Source organism: Geotrypetes seraphini, chromosome 8 (genome assembly GCF_902459505.1).
Source record: "Geotrypetes seraphini chromosome 8, aGeoSer1.1, whole genome shotgun sequence".
NCBI classification, from domain to species: domain Eukaryota; kingdom Metazoa; phylum Chordata; class Amphibia; order Gymnophiona; family Dermophiidae; genus Geotrypetes; species Geotrypetes seraphini.
This window is the reverse complement of record NC_047091.1, coordinates 57,046,173-57,065,184: the sequence shown is the minus strand read 5'-3', so window position 1 is coordinate 57,065,184 and position 19,012 is coordinate 57,046,173. Positions and strand designations below refer to the sequence as shown.

General features: G+C 42.7%; 1 protein-coding gene across 1 annotated transcript in view; it reads left to right on the top strand.

Moving 5' to 3' along the window:
* LOC117365456 (cytochrome P450 2G1-like) overlaps nt 1-18,713 on the top strand; it is a 51,663-nt gene extending 32,950 nt beyond the window's left edge. Inside the window, exons 3-5 of the mRNA XM_033955932.1 lie at nt 628-777; nt 17,177-17,337; nt 18,588-18,713. Coding sequence (XP_033811823.1) covers nt 628-777; nt 17,177-17,337; nt 18,588-18,713 — 437 coding nt within the window. The remainder of the gene's footprint in view (nt 1-627; nt 778-17,176; nt 17,338-18,587) is intronic.
* The last annotated feature ends 299 nt before the right edge of the window (nt 18,714-19,012 follow it).

The window sequence follows — 19,012 nt, the reverse complement described above, 5'->3', positions numbered from 1 at the left end:
AGAATAAAATGGGGATCACTTCTATTTCACTGGATATTGGCTATGTAGTTATATGTGAAGGTGGAGGGTGAGGAGAAATTTAGATATAAACTTTGTAATGGTGCAAATTCCATCTTCTTTTAGCTTGGTTTCTTCCTTTGGTTTATTTATTTTTATACAGTCAAACCTCGGTTTGCGAGTAACGTGGTATGCTAGTGTTCTGTAAGACAAGCAAAACATTCCCGCAAATCATGCCTTGCAAACCGAGCGTTGACTCGATTTGCAAGCCCCCCCCCCCCCGTGATCCGCCCTCCCCCCCTGCTCACGTCCCCCCTCCACAAACCATCATCCCCTGCCCGCACGCCCACACACAATCCCTTACCCCGATCTGGCACCAGCACCAACACACAGGACGTGCTGGTGCCCGAAGTTCCTCCCTCTTGCCTGGGCTAGGCCTTAAGCATCTGCACATGCTCAAGGCCTTCTGGTTCTCGTTCTCTCTGAAACAAAACAAAATGAAAATGAAACAAAGCAGGGCTTTTGGTGCACTTTGGTGCACTGATATTATCTAAGGCTAGAAAACTGGCATATTGTAATTTACTGTAATCTAGAAACAGTCCAAAATAACATTTTCCTTCTCATTACCAGGGGTTGTTTTCAGCAGTGGGGAGACCTGGAAGCAGCTCCGCAGATTCTCCCTCTGGACCCTGAGGGATTTTGGATTTGGGAAAAGGAGCATCGAAGACAGGATCCAAGAGGAGGCAAAGTACCTGGTGGAAGAGCTCAGGAAAACCAAAGGCAAGAAATATAATCCTTTGTATTTTCTTAGAAAGTTCAGGGTCTGCTAACGAACAAATTATTAGATTGTCAGCGTCATTACAGAAGGAAATTATGTAGCTTTGTTAGGGCCTGAAGCCAAGTTAGTTGCATCTTAACACGACTTAAAGGGCTCTAACACAGCCTGTCTTGCTCTAACTCAGTGAAATTTAGGTCACTACAGGTTACACAGAGATGAGATGTAAAACATGCAAATGTGTAGGAAGTAACTCTTTGCTACGTAAACGCTATAATGCGACTTGGGGTGAATCACAACTCATACTGTTGCCAGTGTTCCCGCTAAGCTGCGCTGGCCTGCGCTCGCGCACAAAATATTACATCGCAGCGCAAAGTTTCTCTTCACAGCGCACACACGCGTCGGTAAGGTAAGGGGACGCATTGGGGGGGATTGCACTTCCCCACAATTGCCATGCTTCGGTTCCTCTTCTTCCTTCCTTCCTCCCCCCCCCCCCGCGGGACCCTGCGGCACCATCAACTCTTACTCCCTCTAATGTCGGCCCTGCAGCTCCAGACTTCCTCGCACCTTCTCCCCTCCCCCTTTGGATCGCTATTATTTTAATGTTATAGCCGCAGAGCTGTATCCATCAGTGGAGATGTCTAACCTCGGCCTGCCCCGGAACTCTTACTGCAACAGTGACTTCCTGTTCCTGCCTAGACGGGCGTCCTGCTGCAGTAAGAGTTCCGGGGCAGGCCGAGGTTAGACATCTCCACTGATGGATACAGCTCCGCGGCTATAACATTTAAAATAATAGCGATCCAAAGGGGGAGGGGAGAAGGTGCGAGGAAGTCTGGAGCTGCAGGGCCGACATTAGAGGGAGTAAGAGTTTGATGGTGCCGCAGGGTCCCGCGGGGGGGGGGGGGGGGGAAGGAAGGAAGAAGAGGAACCGAAGCATGGCAATTGTGGGGAAGTGCAGAGCTGCAGGGAAGAGTGTTGCGGTACCCAGCTGGAGGGAGAAGGAAGATGAGGGAGGGAATTAAAGGAGATGCCAGGGCTTGGAGCGTAGGAGGAAGGTATGCCCTGTCTAAGGGAAAAGGAAGGGGGAGATGTGAGAGCATGGAGGGGGAGCGAAAGATGGAAGAAAAGGAAAGGAGAGAGATGCCAGAGAATCAGGGAAGGGGAGATACCAGACTATGAGGAGAGGTGTGGGAGAGGGAAGGCGAGGAGAGAGATGCCAGACCAATGGGGTGAAAGGAGAGATGGAAGGGGGAGGCATACAGTTTCTGGAAGGGGCATAGAAGGAGAGAAGATGCCATATAGGGGGAAGAGAGACGGCAGACAGTGGATGGAAGGAAGAGAGTTACAAGAAGATGAGGAAAGGAGAAACCACAGAAGACAAAGGTAGAAAAAAATTTCTATTTATTTATTGCTTTAGGAGACATGTGTCACTGTTTCTGTGAAGCATTGTATGCAGAGTCCAGCTTCTTGCTGGTTCAATTTAACCTTTGTCTATGTATTTTTATTTTATCCCCCCTTTTACAAAACTGTGAAGCGTTTTTTAGCACCAGCCTTGGTGGTAGCAGCTCTGATGCTCAGAATTTTTATGAGCATCAGAGCTGTTACCTCCGTAGCTAAAATCCACACTACAGTTTTTGTAAAAGAGGGAGGGGTTAGTTTTGTGATTACATATTCCTTACTAGGCGAAGGTGTTTTCTGTGTTCTGTGTGTGTTCGAAAGACATGGTTTTCTGTTAGGATTGACGGTGTAGGATTGATCTGTGCTGGTCTGGCTTGTTTTAGTTTTTACAATGGGTGTATTGATGTACTGCTCACTGCAATATGTAAGATGCTGCCTTTTCCTAGGTACTCATGTGTGACGTGTGGTTTGTTACTAAAAATCATGTTTTTCTTATAGATGGGGGGGGGTGCCAAAAAATGATGGGCCCCGGATGTTACATATGCTAGGTACGCCACTGTATGTAAAGATACCAGAAAGCTGGCGTAGCAAAAACTTCTAAGTTTTGAGTATTTAACCCTCCCACAATCTCACGGGCACTCGTTTCAAGTTTATTGAGATTTTGATTTAAACGCAATATCAAATATTTTTCAATGCGTATAACAAAAATAAATTTGGGGAAATAAATAAAACCATTTGAACCAGTGTTCCCGCTAAGCTGCGCTGGCGTGCGCTGGCGCACAAAATATTACATCGCAGCGCACACGTTTCTCGTCACAGCGCACGATCGGAAGAGGCGTACGGCAGATGGCAGGGCGGCGAGAGGAGAATCGGGCGAGTTGGCTCATAACTTGCTGGCGCCCGATATTTTTGGCTCACGGTGAAAAAAGTTTGCTCACAACACCCGCCCGCTTAGAGGGAACACTGACTGTGACCATAAAATCATGTTAAAATAATCCCAGACAACAGCTGGAGATATTTTACTGGGAGCACCAGGCCTCAAAGCTACAGCCCAAAGCTCCTGGACTGACACTGAGCTAGACCTCGCAAGCCCCCAATCATATTCCCATGATCCAACTCAGGATCTTCCTCGATTGATTGAGGCGTAAAAATCAAACACAAAGATCGTCACATAAAAAAGCTTCTCCTTTCTCAGTCCTAAATGACTGCTTATTTCATAGAAATCCCATCTACTAGATTAACAATATTTAATTCAGCTATACCATTCCATATCTAATTAACTCAAAAAGGTGCACATGGCACCTGATAAATGAAAATTATCAAGCTACTAAAATATTTCTTTTACTACTGATCAGGGGTAGTGAAATGTCTTTTTGTTTGGGGGGAAGGGGCGAAGCTCTGTCCCCCAACTCCACCCATGCTCCATCCCCAGTTCTGATTGATAAATATTGCAGTCTGAACGCATATAAAGTATAGGTGTCATTTATTATGCTCCAAAAAGACGCCTCAGCCCCACCACTCCACCGCTGTAAGAATTTTATACTGCGGGAAGCATGTTGTAGTGCCTCATCATTGGCTGTCTATTTTTGAATATTTTTTTTGAATGTTTTTTTGTATTCTTAATCTTTTATCTGTGTTTTTATATTTTATAGAATAAATAATTTAAATAACTTCATTCGCTTCAATGTTGCATTATATATTTCAAAAGTAATAAATACTTATCTCAGCCAAACAGGAGTTTGGCTGAGCCAAACAGGAGTCGGATGACAGCGGCAGCCTTGGGAGACCCTTGATAAAATACTTGTTAGTGTGAAACATGTCGGGTCTGACTCCCAGGTGTTTGGCTGAGATAAGTATTTATTACTTTTGAAATATATAATGCAACATTGAAGCGAATGAAGTTATTTAAATTATTTATTCTATAAAATATAAAAACACAGATAAAAGATTAAGAATACAAAAAAACATTCAAAAAAAATATTCAAAAATAGACAGCCAATGATGAGGCACCACAACATGCTTCCCGCAGTATAAAATTCTTACAGCGGTGGAGTGGTGGGGCTGAGGCGTCTTTTTGGAGCACAATAAGTGACACCTAAATTTTATATGCGTTCAGACAGCAATATTTATCAATCAGAAGTACATTAGTCTGGACAGAATATTTATCTATTAAAGACAAGCCAATTTATAGTAAGCTCTGAGTTGAAATTACCATCCCCAGTTCTAGCATCTTCCTGTTCCTTCCCTTCCATCCCATAGTCACTCCCATCATGGCATCCAGCATCCTTCTTTACCTCTGAACCCCCCCCCACACTGTACTGCTCAGCATTTCTCTCACTTCTCTCCCTCCCTGGCATGCAGTATTCTATGCAAAGCTAATTGTTTGGGTTTAAAAAATAAAAATAATAATTGGGTTTTAATGGCATGGTCAATGCCAATTAAACCAATTAAAAACAAGTTTCACGATTCTGGAACTTGGAGGTATTGAGAATAGCTGTGTGAATGCTGAGCTCCTCCTCTGGGGACTCTTACAGTTTATTTTTCAGCAATTAAAATTGATTCCCTCACGGTAGATAGATAATTCATTATTATGGCAACAGGGAAGCAAATTCGTCTTGAGACTGCCTTTGCTGCAGGCACTAGCATTAGCAAAAGATTGAAGATGGATCCTTTAAAAATACCACTTCCCAAGGACTCTATGGACATCTTAGACTCACGGAGAGGATGAAAACATGGCTTCTGCAAGGGAAGATCGTGCCTAACGAACTTACTGCACTTCTTCGAAGGAATTAACAAACAAATGGATGAAGGGGCCCCCATAGACATTGTATACTTGGATTTCCAAAAAGCCTTCGACAAGGTACCCCATGCACGCCTATTACAGAAACTGAAGAACCACGGGGTGGAAGGAGAGGTGCATAGATGGATCAAAAATTGGTTGGCAGGAAGGAAACAAAGGTTGGGAGTGAAGGGCCACTACTCGGACTGGAGAAGAGTCATGAGTGGAGTTCTGCAGGGGTTGGTACTCGGACCGCTGCTGTTCAATGTATTTATTAATGGCCTATTAATGACCTAGAAACCTATTCAATTTCTTATAAAAGGACCCCTGAAAATAAACTGGCAACATACCCATTTGGTAGCAAACCACAGGCAAAATCATCATTTTAACCATTTGGACTCTCCCCCACCAAGACAGATGTAATGGGTTCCATTGCTCACAGATTTCTGAGACCTTTTGCAATAAGGATTTTTTCATTTACTCTCATCGTGTCTTCCCACGTTTTTTGAATCCAATACCTAAATATTTTATACCCTCTTCCTTCCAAAGAAAAGGGAATGAGTCAAATAATCCTTTTGGACAGTGTACATTTAGCAGAAGAACCTTTTATTTACTCCAATTTATTTTGTATCCAGAAGATTTTCCAAATCGGTCAATCAAATCTAGTAAATGCAGGATGATAGATTCAGGATTCCTCAAATAGATTCAGGATTCCTCAAATGAAGCAAAATATCATTTGCATAAGCAGAGACCTTATATTCCCGACCTGCATATTCCCTGTATCTCACTTGCCTGTTGAATAGCCAATAACAATGGTTCCAGAACAATGTCAAAAAGCAAAAGGGATAGTGGACATCCTTGTCTAACTCCCCTCTCCAGACGAAAACGTTCTGAAAAAGTATTATCTATAATAATAAAATGCTAAGCGCGCATGCGCACTCTTAAGCCATGTTCCCTGAAATCTGATCTGTCGGGATGTGGCCACAAGAGTGCGCATGTGCGCTTACCACGCATCTGGCTTGAACACTTGAAATTACCTGTAAAGTTGCCGCGGCGGCTACTCTCTCGAACCGCACCAGGCGGGGATCGAGAGAGGAGTCGAGGCGTCGGCTTTGAATTAAAAAATGAACTTTGTCATCCCTTCCTTTTGTACTTCCCAGGAGGGGAGGTGCGAGGCTGCGGCAGACTTCCTCCCCGGCTCTCCAACGGTGCTGGGGCCAAGTCACCTGTCATGCTCGATACCAATGCTGATCCAGAGCTCAAAGCCGCTGCCGCCGCGGCTACTCTCTCGAACCGCAGCAGACGGGGATCGAGAGAGGAGCTGCGGCATCGGCTTTAAATTAAAAAATGAACTTTGTCATCAGGAGCCGGCACCTGTCATGCTCGATGCCAATTTTTCCACCTCCTCCCTCTCGCCTGCTCACAGCGTTTAACTGAAAAGCGCTGTGCTGTGCTGCCACTGGCCTTACCGTCTTCTCTCCACTGCGGCCCGCCCTCTCACAAGTTCCTGTTTCGTTTAGGGTTGACCGCAGTGTAAAGAAGACACCGAGGCCAACCAACCGATCCCCACAGAAAATAAAGCTACCAAGGAAGTGACATCAGTAATGGTAACATGGAGTTGATGCTCTGATCAGTCTCACCTCTAATCTTTCCCTCCCCCTCATGCCAAAGTCTAATTTTACCAAATTTATAGCAACTCGGAAGTGGGGGGGGGAAATGCTGCTGCTACACAGAAAAAGGGGGGAAATGCTGTTGCTGCTACACAGAGAAGGAGGGAATGCTGCTGCTGTACAGGGAAGTGTGGGGAAATGCTGTTGCTGCACAGGGAAGGGGGGGGGGAATGTTGCTGCACAGGGAAGGGGGGAATGCTGTTGCTGCTACACAGAGAAGGGGGGGGAATGCTGCTGTTGCTGCTACACAGAGAAGGGGGGGGGGAATGCTGCTGTTGCTACACAGGGAAGTGGAGGAGGGGAGGAAGGGATAGTGGGCCAGAGAGCAATCTTGGTTTGTTTTGGGGGGAGACAGAAAGATAGGAAGGCAGCACATGAGAATGAAAGACAGACACACAGAAAGTCAGCAGGCAGGGAGAGAGACAGAAAGAAAGAAACACAGACAGACAAAGGGGGCCATAGAGAGAGACAGACAGAAAGAAAGACAGACAGTTAGAGGGAGAGAGACAAAAAAAGGAAGAAAGAGACAGGGGCAGGGAGACAGACAAAAATAAAGAAAGTCAGACAGACATATATTCTAGCACCCGTTAATATAACGGGCTTAAAGACTAGTTAATATATAATCTGGCAGAAGGTTTGAATCATTTGAATAAATCCAGATCCTATACCAAACCAATCCATTGCTTGATACATGAAGGTCCATTCTACTCGATCAAAGGCCTTCTCTGCATCCAAGGATACAGAGAAGGCCGGATCTTCCATGGCTTTTGTTAAATTCAACATATGAAAAGCCAGTCTGGTGTTGTTTGAAGAATCTCTTTGAGCAACGAACCCCGTTTGATGCGTACCAATAATATAAAGGAGAGCCTTGGCCAAGCGTAAATCTGAACACTTAGCCAGAAGTTTTCCATCTGCATTAATCAAAGAAATAGGCCTGCAATTTAAAACCAACATGGGATCTTTATTTGGTTTTTGATATGAATAGGGAAAACAATTAAATATATTTCAACAATAAGTATTCTATTAGTATTAATGAATTTCTTATTCTTTTGACAATGCATTGATGTGGTAGTGGCAGAGGTATACTAATATAAGTTGATAAATGAATTTAATTCAAAATTTAATTATATGCTTGCATGGATCTGTCAGTATATTAATTTGTACTGTGGTTTCAATTCAATTCTATTTATATACTGCGTCAGGCTATGTATTAGATCCTTCCTAAACTCATGGAGCATCTTCCGGACTGGCTTTACTTGGAATGGCAACTCTTGTCTCCATTGCGTTTGTGTCATGTTTTAAGTATCAAGTTACCTAGGCTTTATAAGGACAACAGAATTTTAGTTTCCACATGGCAAACATTAAAATTTATTAATAACCTAACACCTATTCCAATTCATCAATCCACGTGTCAGTCCTTATGGTTGAACTCCAAGATTCAAATTGGCGAGTTTAAGATCATCTAGAAGCATTGGATGGAAGCAGGTATACGTACTTTAGATGATGTGTAATCAGATGGAAAGCTGCTTGACTTTTCATGACTGCAACAAACATTTGGTATTGCAAAGTCTCAAATATATAAGTGGTTGCAGTTAAAGCAGGCCATTCAGAAAGGGTTCCCTGATTGGTGAAACTTGAAAACTCAGTATAGCTTGCCGGGCCTTTGCTTCCAGACAGATTTCCTAGGGCATCAGGCCACCAAGTGGTAAAAATTAATATCGGAATATTTGAATAAGAAACCTAAAACTAGCTTAAAAGATATTTGGAGCATTGAGATTAAGCAGCAGATTTCTACGACTCAATGGCCATGGATTTGATCTTGGAGGATGAGATGTACAGCGTCAGCATCTATGAGACAAACTTGGTTTTTTATGTTGCATAGAAGTTTTTGGACCCCTGTTAGATTACAAAAGTTAGATACACTTCTCCCTCCGTATTCGCGGTTTCAGCATTCGCGGTTTTGATTATTCATGGTTTTTAGCTTGCTGGCTTCTCCCCCTAAATTACATCAGCTTGCAGAGAGAAATCGCTGATTTCAAGCGTTTACAGAGAAAATCGCTGATTCATAACAATATAAGAATCGCTGCTGGGTCAGACCAGTGGTCAATCGTGCCCAGCAGTCCGCTCACGTGGCGGCCCTCTGGTCAAAGACCAGCACCCCAACTGAGACTGGCACTACCTGTGTATGTTCCGGTTCAGCAGGAACTTGCCTAACTTCGTCTTGAATCCCTGGAGGGTGTTTTCCCCTATGACAGACTCCGGAAGAGCATTCCAGTTTTCTACCACTCTCTGGGTGAACAAGAACTTCCTTACGTTCGTACGGAATCTATCCCCTTTCAATTATAGAGAGTGCCCTCTCATTCTCCCTACCTTGGAGAGGGTGAACAACCTGTCCTTATCTACTGTCTATTCCCTTCAGTACCCTGAATGTTTCGATCATGTCCCCTCTCAACCTCCTCTGTTGAGCGAGAAGAGTCCCAGTTTCTCTAATCTCTCACTGTACAGCAACTCTTTCAGTCCTTTAACCATTTTAGTCGCTCTTCTCTGGACCCTTTCGAGTAGTACCGTATCCTTCTTCATGTACGGCAACCAGTGCTGGACGCAGTACTCCAGGTGAGGGCGCACCATGGCCCAGTACAGCAGCATGATAACCTTCTCCGATCTGTTCGTGATCCCCTTCTTTATCATTCCTAGCATTCTGTTCGCCCTTTTCGCCGCGGCCGCACATTGCGCGGACCGCTTCATAGACATGTTGATCAGAACTCTCAAATCTCTTTCCTGGGAGGTCTCTCCAAGTATCGCTCTGGACATCCTGTATTCGTGCATGAGATTTTTGTTGTCGACATACATCACTTTATATTTATCCACGTTGAACCTTGTCTGCCATGTCGATGCCCATTTCTCGAGCCTGATTATGTCATGTTGCAGATCTTTGCAATCCTCCTGCGTCTTCACTACTCTGAATAACTTTGTATCATCCGCAAATGTAATCACCTCACTCATCATACCTATGTCCAGATCATTTATAAAGATGTTGAAGAGCATGGGTCCAAGCACCGAGCCCTGCAGCACCCCACTGGTGACGCTCTTCCAGTCCTAGTATTGTCCATTTACCCCCACTCTCTGTTTCCTATGCTCCAGCCAGTTTTTAATCCACGTGAGTATTTCACCCTTGATTCCATGGCTCGCAATTTTCCGAAGTAGTCGTTCATGGGGAACCTTGTCAAATGCCTTCTGAAAATCCAGATATACAATGTCAACCGGGTCGCCTTTGTCTATCCGCCTGTTTACTCTCCAGCACTTTGTTCACCGTGTTTTGCCTATCCTTCAGAAACAGGCCAGGTCTCCCACCATGTTATCCATGGCTTCACCATATTCTCAATGGTTTTTTAATAGGAAACAGCAAATAACATATAAAAAAGTTATTCGCGGTTTTTCAGTATTTGCGGTTCTGTTAATCCCCTATCACAGCGAATAGGGAGGGAGAAGTGTAGTTCTTTTTTTTTTAGTTCAATAATTTTATTGAATATTATAAGAAATATAAACAGAAAGCAGTTCAAACACATTAAATCAGAATAAAAATCATGTATCAAATATCTGTATCTACAATCGTTTGAATAGAACTAGATTAGTGAAAAGGATCCAGAGTGTCTGAAACTGCTAATAAAAGAAACAGAAAAAGACAGAGAAACAGGAAGAATGAGAGAAAGAGAGAGAAAGATAAAGGAAGATAGAGAGAAAGAGAAATAGAGAGAGAGAGAGAGAGAGGCAGAAGTGTCTACAGAGCAGAACGAACATATGAATCTAAGAATGACCAAGGTGATTTATTTCGTGCCAAGTTTGTGGAGAATCGAGAAATCAATTTCTTCTCATATGCATAAGATTCAAATTTGTGGTACATGCTTAAAGAGTTCCACCAGAAGGTGTAGTCCAGTAGTGAGGATGATTTCCAATTTTTCAAAATATGCATTAGAGCAGTCACAAACATGGTGTCAATGAGTTTAGGTGGGCATTTGATTGTGCAAAACAAGGGTGTTGAGAACGAAGAATTATAATGTCCATGGAGATCACTTCTGAACATTTAGTAATAGATTTTATGGTGTCCCAAATACGGAGCCAAAAGAAATGAACCATATTGCAGTGGAAAAGCATGTGATCAAGAGTTCCAGGTTCTTTCAAACAGTTCCAGCAGGTAGAGTCTTGTTGTAGATTCGCTTTCCACATACGAAGTGGGGTCCATACTGCATTCCACATAATAAAGTACATTGATTGCGAAACTCTGGATGATAAAAGAGGGCGATTTGTGGAAGACCAGAAAAGTTCCCAATCTATTTCAGAAAGCGTGGTTTTCAAAATAGAGTCCCAATGGCTCATAGATTGAGGTGAAAAAGTGAAGAAGTGATCTCTTAGTATACCATAAAAAAGAGATATTGCCTTACCTTTCAGTATAGCAAGAGTAGACCAGTGACGAACAGTATGAATAGAGGTCATAAAGTCAGGGCGTGTATGTATATTAGCTAATATTCCAGTAAGCATAAGCCATTGTGAACGTACAGAGGATGGAAGTGAGTATGTGGAACGGAAAATATCAAAGGGGACAAAAGAAGTGGAGGAGACCAATTGATGAACAAACCACACACCCGCCCGCTGCCATCTCTTCCATGAGAGGGATCTTCCGCTGATTTGAATTTTAGAGTTATTCCAAAGGGACATGAGTGGGCCTTCATCAGCGTGAATCTCAGCCGCTGCATCTAAGAGGCGTAAAGCATGCTGCGTTGCACTCAACAAAGAATACTTTCTCAAGTGTCTAGGTACTGACACTGTAAGGAAGCAGGAGACGTGCAGTGGTGTACATAAAAAGCGTTCCATTTCAAACCATGCTGGCTGATCCTGAGGGTTCGAATCAACTATCCATTGAGCTCCATATTTGGCTAGTGATGCAATATAATAATAATAAAAATCTGGTAAATTTAGGCCGCCATTAATCTTAGAGGCCTTCAGCTTGGCGAGAGCAATACGAGGTTTTTTCTTGTTCCAAATAAATTCAGAGATTTTCATATTAAGCCAATGAAAGAATGTTTTTCGGCATAGAAGGGGAAGCATAGAAAGAGTGTAATTAATTTGTGGGGCCAGAGTCATTTTAATGGAGGCTATTCTACCCCACCAGGACAGATAAAGTGGGGACCAACGTGTTGTAGTATTTAAAACTAAATTTTTGATTTTGGATATGTTAAGATCCTGAGCATGAACTGGATCTTTATGAATTAGGACTCCTAAATATTTCACAGCTCCTTGTGACCATGGAAAAGAGAAATGAGCTAGATCTGAGGAGGAAATATGGTCATTGAGAGGAAAGATCTCTGACTTCTCCCAATTGACAGAATATCCAGAGAGATGAGAATATTGGGAAACAATGCGGATGAGATGGGGTAGAGAGACAAGAGGATCTCTGAGAAAGAGAAGAACGTCATCGGCGTAAGCTGCTAATTTAATGTCTCGATTGGATGAGGGAATACCTTTTATTAAGGAACACTGTCGGATAGCTGATAGTAGAGGTTCCAATGCTAAATCAAATAATAATGGTGAAAGGGGACAGCCTTGACGGGTACCTCTGTGAAGGGAAAATCTGTTAGAGAGAGAGTTATTAATCAGGATACGGGCCGTGGGTTGTCGATATAATGTTTCTATCCAATCTGTGAAAAAGGAACCAAAGTTGTACCATTTCAGTACTCGGAATAAGAAAGGCCACTCCACTCGGTCAAAGGCCTTTTCAGCATTAATAGCCAGACCAATCACAGGCTCCGACATTGTTTTGGCATGAGCATTGATATGATGAAATAAGCGTAAATTATCTCCTATGTATCTTTGTTTGATGAATCCTGTTTGATCTTAATGTACGAGGGATGGGATCACTGTGTTAAGTCTTAATGCTAGTATTTTCGCCATGATTTTGTAATCCAAATTGAGGAGAGAGATAGGACGAAAGTTTTTAACCAAAGTAGCATCCCTATCTGGCTTGGGAATAACTACAATGGTGGCCTCAGTGAAGTTAAATTGTTTGTCCGGAGTGGAGTGGAGGAAATCGTAATATGTTAGAAGTTGAGGCGCCAAGAGAGCTCGGAAACTTTAAAAAACTCACCAGTAAACCCATCTGGTCCAGGGGCTTTCCCAGTGGGTAAGGAGGATATAGCAGTCTCAATCTCATATGTAGTTATAGGAGCATCTAGCTTTGCTTTAATAGATTCCGATATGGTCGGATGAGCTAAAGAGGCAAGAAAAGAATCTATGTCCGAATCAGGGGCCGAAAACTCAGATTGATATAGGGCAGTATAAAATTTTTCAAATTGGGAGGAAATCAAAGATCTGGTTCTGACTAATTGTCCTGATGGGTCTTGAATAGCTGAAATGTGTAAACGTTTTGATTTGGTTTTGAGATATCTAGCTAAAGGGCGACCCATAAGATTTTCTCCCATATAGTGACCAGAAGTTGAAATAAAGATATCTCGTCGGGCCGTGCAGGAGACCAAGGTATTATATTCATATTTAAGGTTTTGAATACATTGGAATAAGGATGGATCATGTAAATGGGTAGACATATGTTGTAATTCTAGGTTTTTGATAGAAATTTCCAATTCTTTTTCTTTTTGCATGGATTGTTTCTTTTTCCAGGAAGCAAGCTTAATCAATTCACCTCTGAGAGAAGCTTTGTAGGCTTCCCAAACGATAGAGGGACAGATTTCTGGATCTTTAGTATTGAGTTCGAAGAATTCCGTAGTAAAGGATTTGATTTTGTCCACTATTATCTCATCTAAGAGTAGGGTATTGTTAAGTCGCCAAGAGGAAGATTCTTTATGCGGAGCAGAAACAGATAAATGTAAAGAAATAGCCGCATGGTCTGTAAGAGATATTGGGTGTATGATAGTGTTTGTCATATCCTGAATGAGAGAAGAGGAAAGAAGAAAGAAATCAATCCTCGAGTAGGTGTTGTGTGGTGGTGAAAAGTGGGAATATTCTCTACCTTTTGGATGTAGTAAGCGCCATGGATCTACAAGGGAGAAGGCTTCTTTTAAAGCATGCAGAGCTGCAAAAGATCTGGATTTGGAGGGTCTGCAAGAGGATGATCTGTCTATGTAAATATCTTGAATTTGATTGAAATCCCCGCCCAATATCAGAGAACAAGAATCGTGTTCAACTAACGCCAGCTGAAGGTCTTTGAAAAAGTCTGGATGGTCCAAGACAGGAGCGTAAATGTTAAGGAACACAAAATCTACAGAGTGCAACGCAGCATGCACCAGACACCACCTACCGTCAGAATCTGTTTTAACAGAGTGAACAACAGGGGATAGCTTGTAACTGAGAAGTATTGATATCCCATTTTTCTTCCTCTGAGTTGCAGGGGAATATAAATGAGTGGAATATCCCTTCAACTTAAATTTCAAGGAGGCAGCGGGTGGGAGGTGGGTCTCCTGTAAATAAATCACATCAGGATGTTTATTAGACAAATAGTTGGCTATCTTTTTCCTTTTAATAGGATGGTTCAAACCATTCACATTAAAAGAAAGGATATGCAAGTCAGCCATAATCTATTATATGTGTTGGTAGGACATAGTAGATATCACCTTTATGAGAAAAAAGCAAATGACACAACCAGAATATCAAGCAGACACTTCTGCCAGAAAGTAGAAATAAAGAAAGCATAAGAGAAAGAGCAAATAGACTAGCAGTGACAGCATAATACAAGATCAGAAAAAAGAAAGACCAAACTATCATGCATGGAATAAAACAGTTCAAGGGTGCTCCTGTGAGCACGGAGAAGTAACACATACGGAACAGCCAACACTACTCCACACCCACTCAATTTGAGAAACATGAGAATGGTGTGCTTATTCACACAAAGCAATAAAATTGTACAGTCATGTACTAGCAAACTATAACAGCAGAAAACATTAACAGCAGGAACCAGAGGCAAGCAAAAACATCAGTAGCTCAGCATGTCAGCACATTTTCAGAGAGTCCAGGAATGCAGCCAGCTCCTCAGGCTCAGTGTAAGAAGTAGTGCGGTTATTGTAGGTAACTTTCATCCTGGCAGGGTACATAAGACCGTATTTGGCTCCAATGTCTTTGAGCTCCTGCCGGTGAGAGAGAAAAGCCTTTCTCCTCAAGGCTGTGGTTTTAGCCAGATCTGGAACAATGAAAAACTTCCTGCCTTGATGTAGCAGCTGAGGTTTAGATTTTGCTGCTGTGAGGATCTGTAATGTGTGCTGAAATCTGAGGAGTTTAGCCACAATAGGCCTGGGAGAAGATGCATGTGCAGAGAGGTGAGACGGCACGCGGTGAGCACGCTCTATTTCCAGCGGAGGTGAGAAGACAAGACCCAGGGTAGCAGGCAGGAAAGTAGAAAGAAAGGAAGCCATATCAGAGCCCTCCGATGATTCAGGCAGCCCAATAATTCTTAAATTGGATCTTCTACTGCGATTAGAAAGATCTTCATAGTCCCTTTGTAGAGCAGTAATCAGTTTGTCATGTTTAATTACCGTTTCTTGAAGGGAAGGAATGGCAGACGTTTTTTCCTCCAGGGCATCCAGGCGATGACGGGCATCCACAAATTGAGAATTAATTGCCTCAATTTCACCTCTTAAAAGCTTGGTTTCTTCAACCTGCTCCTGTATAATGCCTCGGAGTGATCTTATTTCCTTCAGGAGCAGGTCAAGGGAAGCCTCGTCGGTCTTCGGCGCCATTTTCTCCGGCGTGCTCGGATCGGGTTTCAGTCTCTTCCCTCTGAGTGGCGCGGGTGGAGCGGTCTCATTTTTCGCCGGTTTTGGTGGCGACATAAGGAACTCAGGCAGCGAGATCCTGATGAAAATCGCGGAGTTTTCGCAAAAAAAAAGCACTTTTTAATCTGGCACGAGTGTGGGTGAAGAGGAGCAGCTACTCCATGTGTGCGGTCCCCGCAGTAGTCAGGCCACGCCCCCCCGAGAAGTGTAGTTCTAAGTCAAATAGATGCTGGCACTGTCATCTCGATATAGGGACACTGGATCATCTGCTTTTCTTTTGTCCCTTGATACTTAACTTTTGGTGATCCATTTGAGGGTCAAATAAATAGCATACTGGAAGTTCCATTGGCACTGACGTATGATATTGTGCTGTTTGGTACGTTATTGATAGCCAAGAGTCCAATAACTTCACATAACAATAGACTGCTTTTCATCAAGATGGGAGTTGCCATATAACTTATTCTAAAAAATTGGGACAGGTTAAACTATAGTTTTTGGTGGGAATCCTTGTGCCAAACTTATGAATTTGAACGTATGAGAGCAATACAATTGGAACATTATAAGAAATTTAAGGATGTTTGGGACCCATTGACAAAATTTTGTAAAGATTAATTATTGGTTTTAGCCCTTTGATTATACACATCCAGGAGGGGTGGGGGAGGGAGGATATGCCTTTAAATTATTATTTTATTATAATTTGTTGGTCTTGATCATTTGTATTACTTTTGCTTATCTTTATACTGTATGAAAGGATGGGTGGGTGTGGGGAGGGGGAAAGGATATATATTTATTATATCATTTGATGGAATTAAGTGCTGTTTATTTTGTACACTGTTTGATAATATGTTGCACTTGTTGGTTTTAAAAAATAAATAAAGATTTGGAAAAAATAACAAAAACAAGTTTCACTTGGAACTCAGTTAAGCATCACTAGGCATCTCCAATTAGGGTGCCTAGTGGTACCTAACTTTGACATCATGTATAAAAATTTCCCCATATTATCTACTAATTTTCCCTCAACAGATATAAAATATCCTTTGCACCACCAGTCCTAGGGCTAGACTCACTAACCTCCATTGTATTCCCGATCCGTGGCTGATCTGTGCAGGCCCGACGAATTCTCAAAACAAAAAATTTAAATGAAGGCGATTGGAGGAACACCCCCTCTGACCGGATGGATCGCTAGTGTGCGATCCCGACGCATGCGCGGACCATCTGTAGATGGTCTGCGCATTCGTCTAAGAGCCGTCGGAGCCGTGACTTTTTAAAAAAAAACTTTTACTTTACTTTTACTAGCCCAGCGAGCCTGTGGTTTTAACTCGCTTTAAACCCGTGGGTTAAAACCACGGGCTCACAGTGTGGGGAAGGGCAGGAGAGATTTGGGCCAGAGCAGGGCGGCGATTCGGGGCGGCAGGCAGGAGAGATTCAGGGCTGAGCACGAGATAAATATTGTTGGGGCAGCAGAGAGTAGGGCAGTGATGAAGCTGGAGAGTCAGAAAGGACGTTTGCGACTGGTCTCCAGCAGTCGCTTCTTGTGTTGATCGGCCAGCCCAGTCGGTTTGCTAGATTTCTTTAGTGAATCGGGTCCCTGCCTACTTTGCATGCCGTTCCCCTCATTTGCATGCACGGATCGGAATCGGATTGGCAGAGAGGTAAGTGAATCGGGCCAGAGCAAAATCAGGTCGCAAAAGGGGTCGCAAACCGCTCAGTACACAATCGGTTTGCTTAGTGAATCTAGCCCCTAGTATCTGAATTTTATTGCCTGTCTTGTTCTTTGTCTCAGAAATGCCTTTTGACCCCACCTTCTTCTTCAGCAAAGTGACCTCAAATATAATTTGCTCCATTGTCTTCGGCAACCGCTTTGATTATGATGATAAGGAATTTCTCACCTTACTCCAAATGATGAATAACAGCTTTCAACTCAGCAGCTCTTTCTGGGGACAGGTAAGTTTCAAGTTTATTAAAATTTGATAAATCGCTTATTACATACTAAGCGAGTAACATTAAAATATAAGATAGATCAAGAGTTTATTATACAACTTTAAAAAGGGTTAAAAACAAACTGACAAAACAAACAGACTCAGATACATAAGGGAAAGGAAAGGAAGAGAAGACAGTTACAATATTGATATTTTTCATAATTGTGAAGAAAAGAAAAACCAAATAAGGAAAAAACATGAGGATTAGGATTGGGATAATTAGAAATGAATTATTTAAACATTAAATGCATCTCTAAATAGAAAAGTTTTTAAATTATTTTTGAATCTGCTGAGATCTTTAACTTCTCTTATATATAAAGGCAAGGCGTTCCAGGTTAAAGGGGCCATTACAGAATATATATCGTGACGTCTGGTTCCAATAATTTTCAAAGAAGGGAAAGGATATTCTGGCAGAGGTATTGCTCTTCATAAGACATCACACTTCATACAATAAGGAAGACTAGGGTTACCAGACATCCAGGAAAACCCGGACATGCCCTCTTTTTAGAGGACTGTCCGGGTTCCTGGACGGACTTTCCAAAACCTGGCAGTTTGTCTGGGTTTTGGAAAGACCTGAGCTCTGGCCACGTTTGGAAGGCCTTCAACAAGGATGTGTGGATGACATCACATGAATCCGCGCATGCTGGAGGCCCTCTAGATGTGGCCTGGAGGTCTGCAAAAAAGAGTTGAGATATGGGGGGGTGGGGGGAGGCAGGGCTGGAGGCGGAATGGAGCAGGCCATGCGTCCGGGTTTACCCATCCTTAAATATGGTAACCCTAATGAAGCATCAAAACAATAGAAAAATCTAACTGCGTATTAAACGTTTCTCAATATATCTCAATAAAAGTTATGTAAAGTGCTCAGTATGACATACACCAGCCAGGCTAGCAGTGGTATATTAAAACATCATTGCACCAATAACCCTCCTGGTCAACCCAAAGACAGGGACAAGGTTTTATCAGTTCATCAATAATGAAGAATGAAAAATGAGAATAGGAAAAATCACTTATCTCAAACAGCTGTAAGAATTCAATTCCTCCTTGGATAGTTCAGGTTAGTGATGCCATTGTTAGCCTTGACTATAATCCCCAGGTGAAAAACTCAAACATAAAAAATATATATCCCAAAGTGAAACAGTGAAAATACGCTCCAAGTTGTCAGCAATGAGCAGTGCTTTATTTTCACAACTCTTCCTCTTCCTGCTTCCTGTGCAGTCAGAACTAGACCTCTTCTTGAATGATGTTGCACATGATATATCCCATCTCCAGCCCTATCCAACTGTGAAAGAAGTGTTTATTCTGAAGAATATGAGCCTTCCATCAAGTGCATCAGTGGAGTGACTTCAGCATCAGTGGACAGATTCTTACGCCACGCAGGAACAGTTTAACTGATGAGCATTTTGAAATGCTTTTAATGCTCAGAGCCAATAAGAAACTCATTTGAAAATAAAATACTCATTCTTATAATGTTCATGTGAATTTGGTTGGTCCATGTACCTAAGGCCCCGCCCATAGGAGGGGCCTTAGGCAGCTGGCCTAATTGCCTAAGGCCCTTCCTAAGGGCGGGCCTTAGGCGCCTGAGCCAATCAGGCCCTAGGCCTCTCCCCATTGCATCCCACAATGCACTGGGAAGGGGCAAG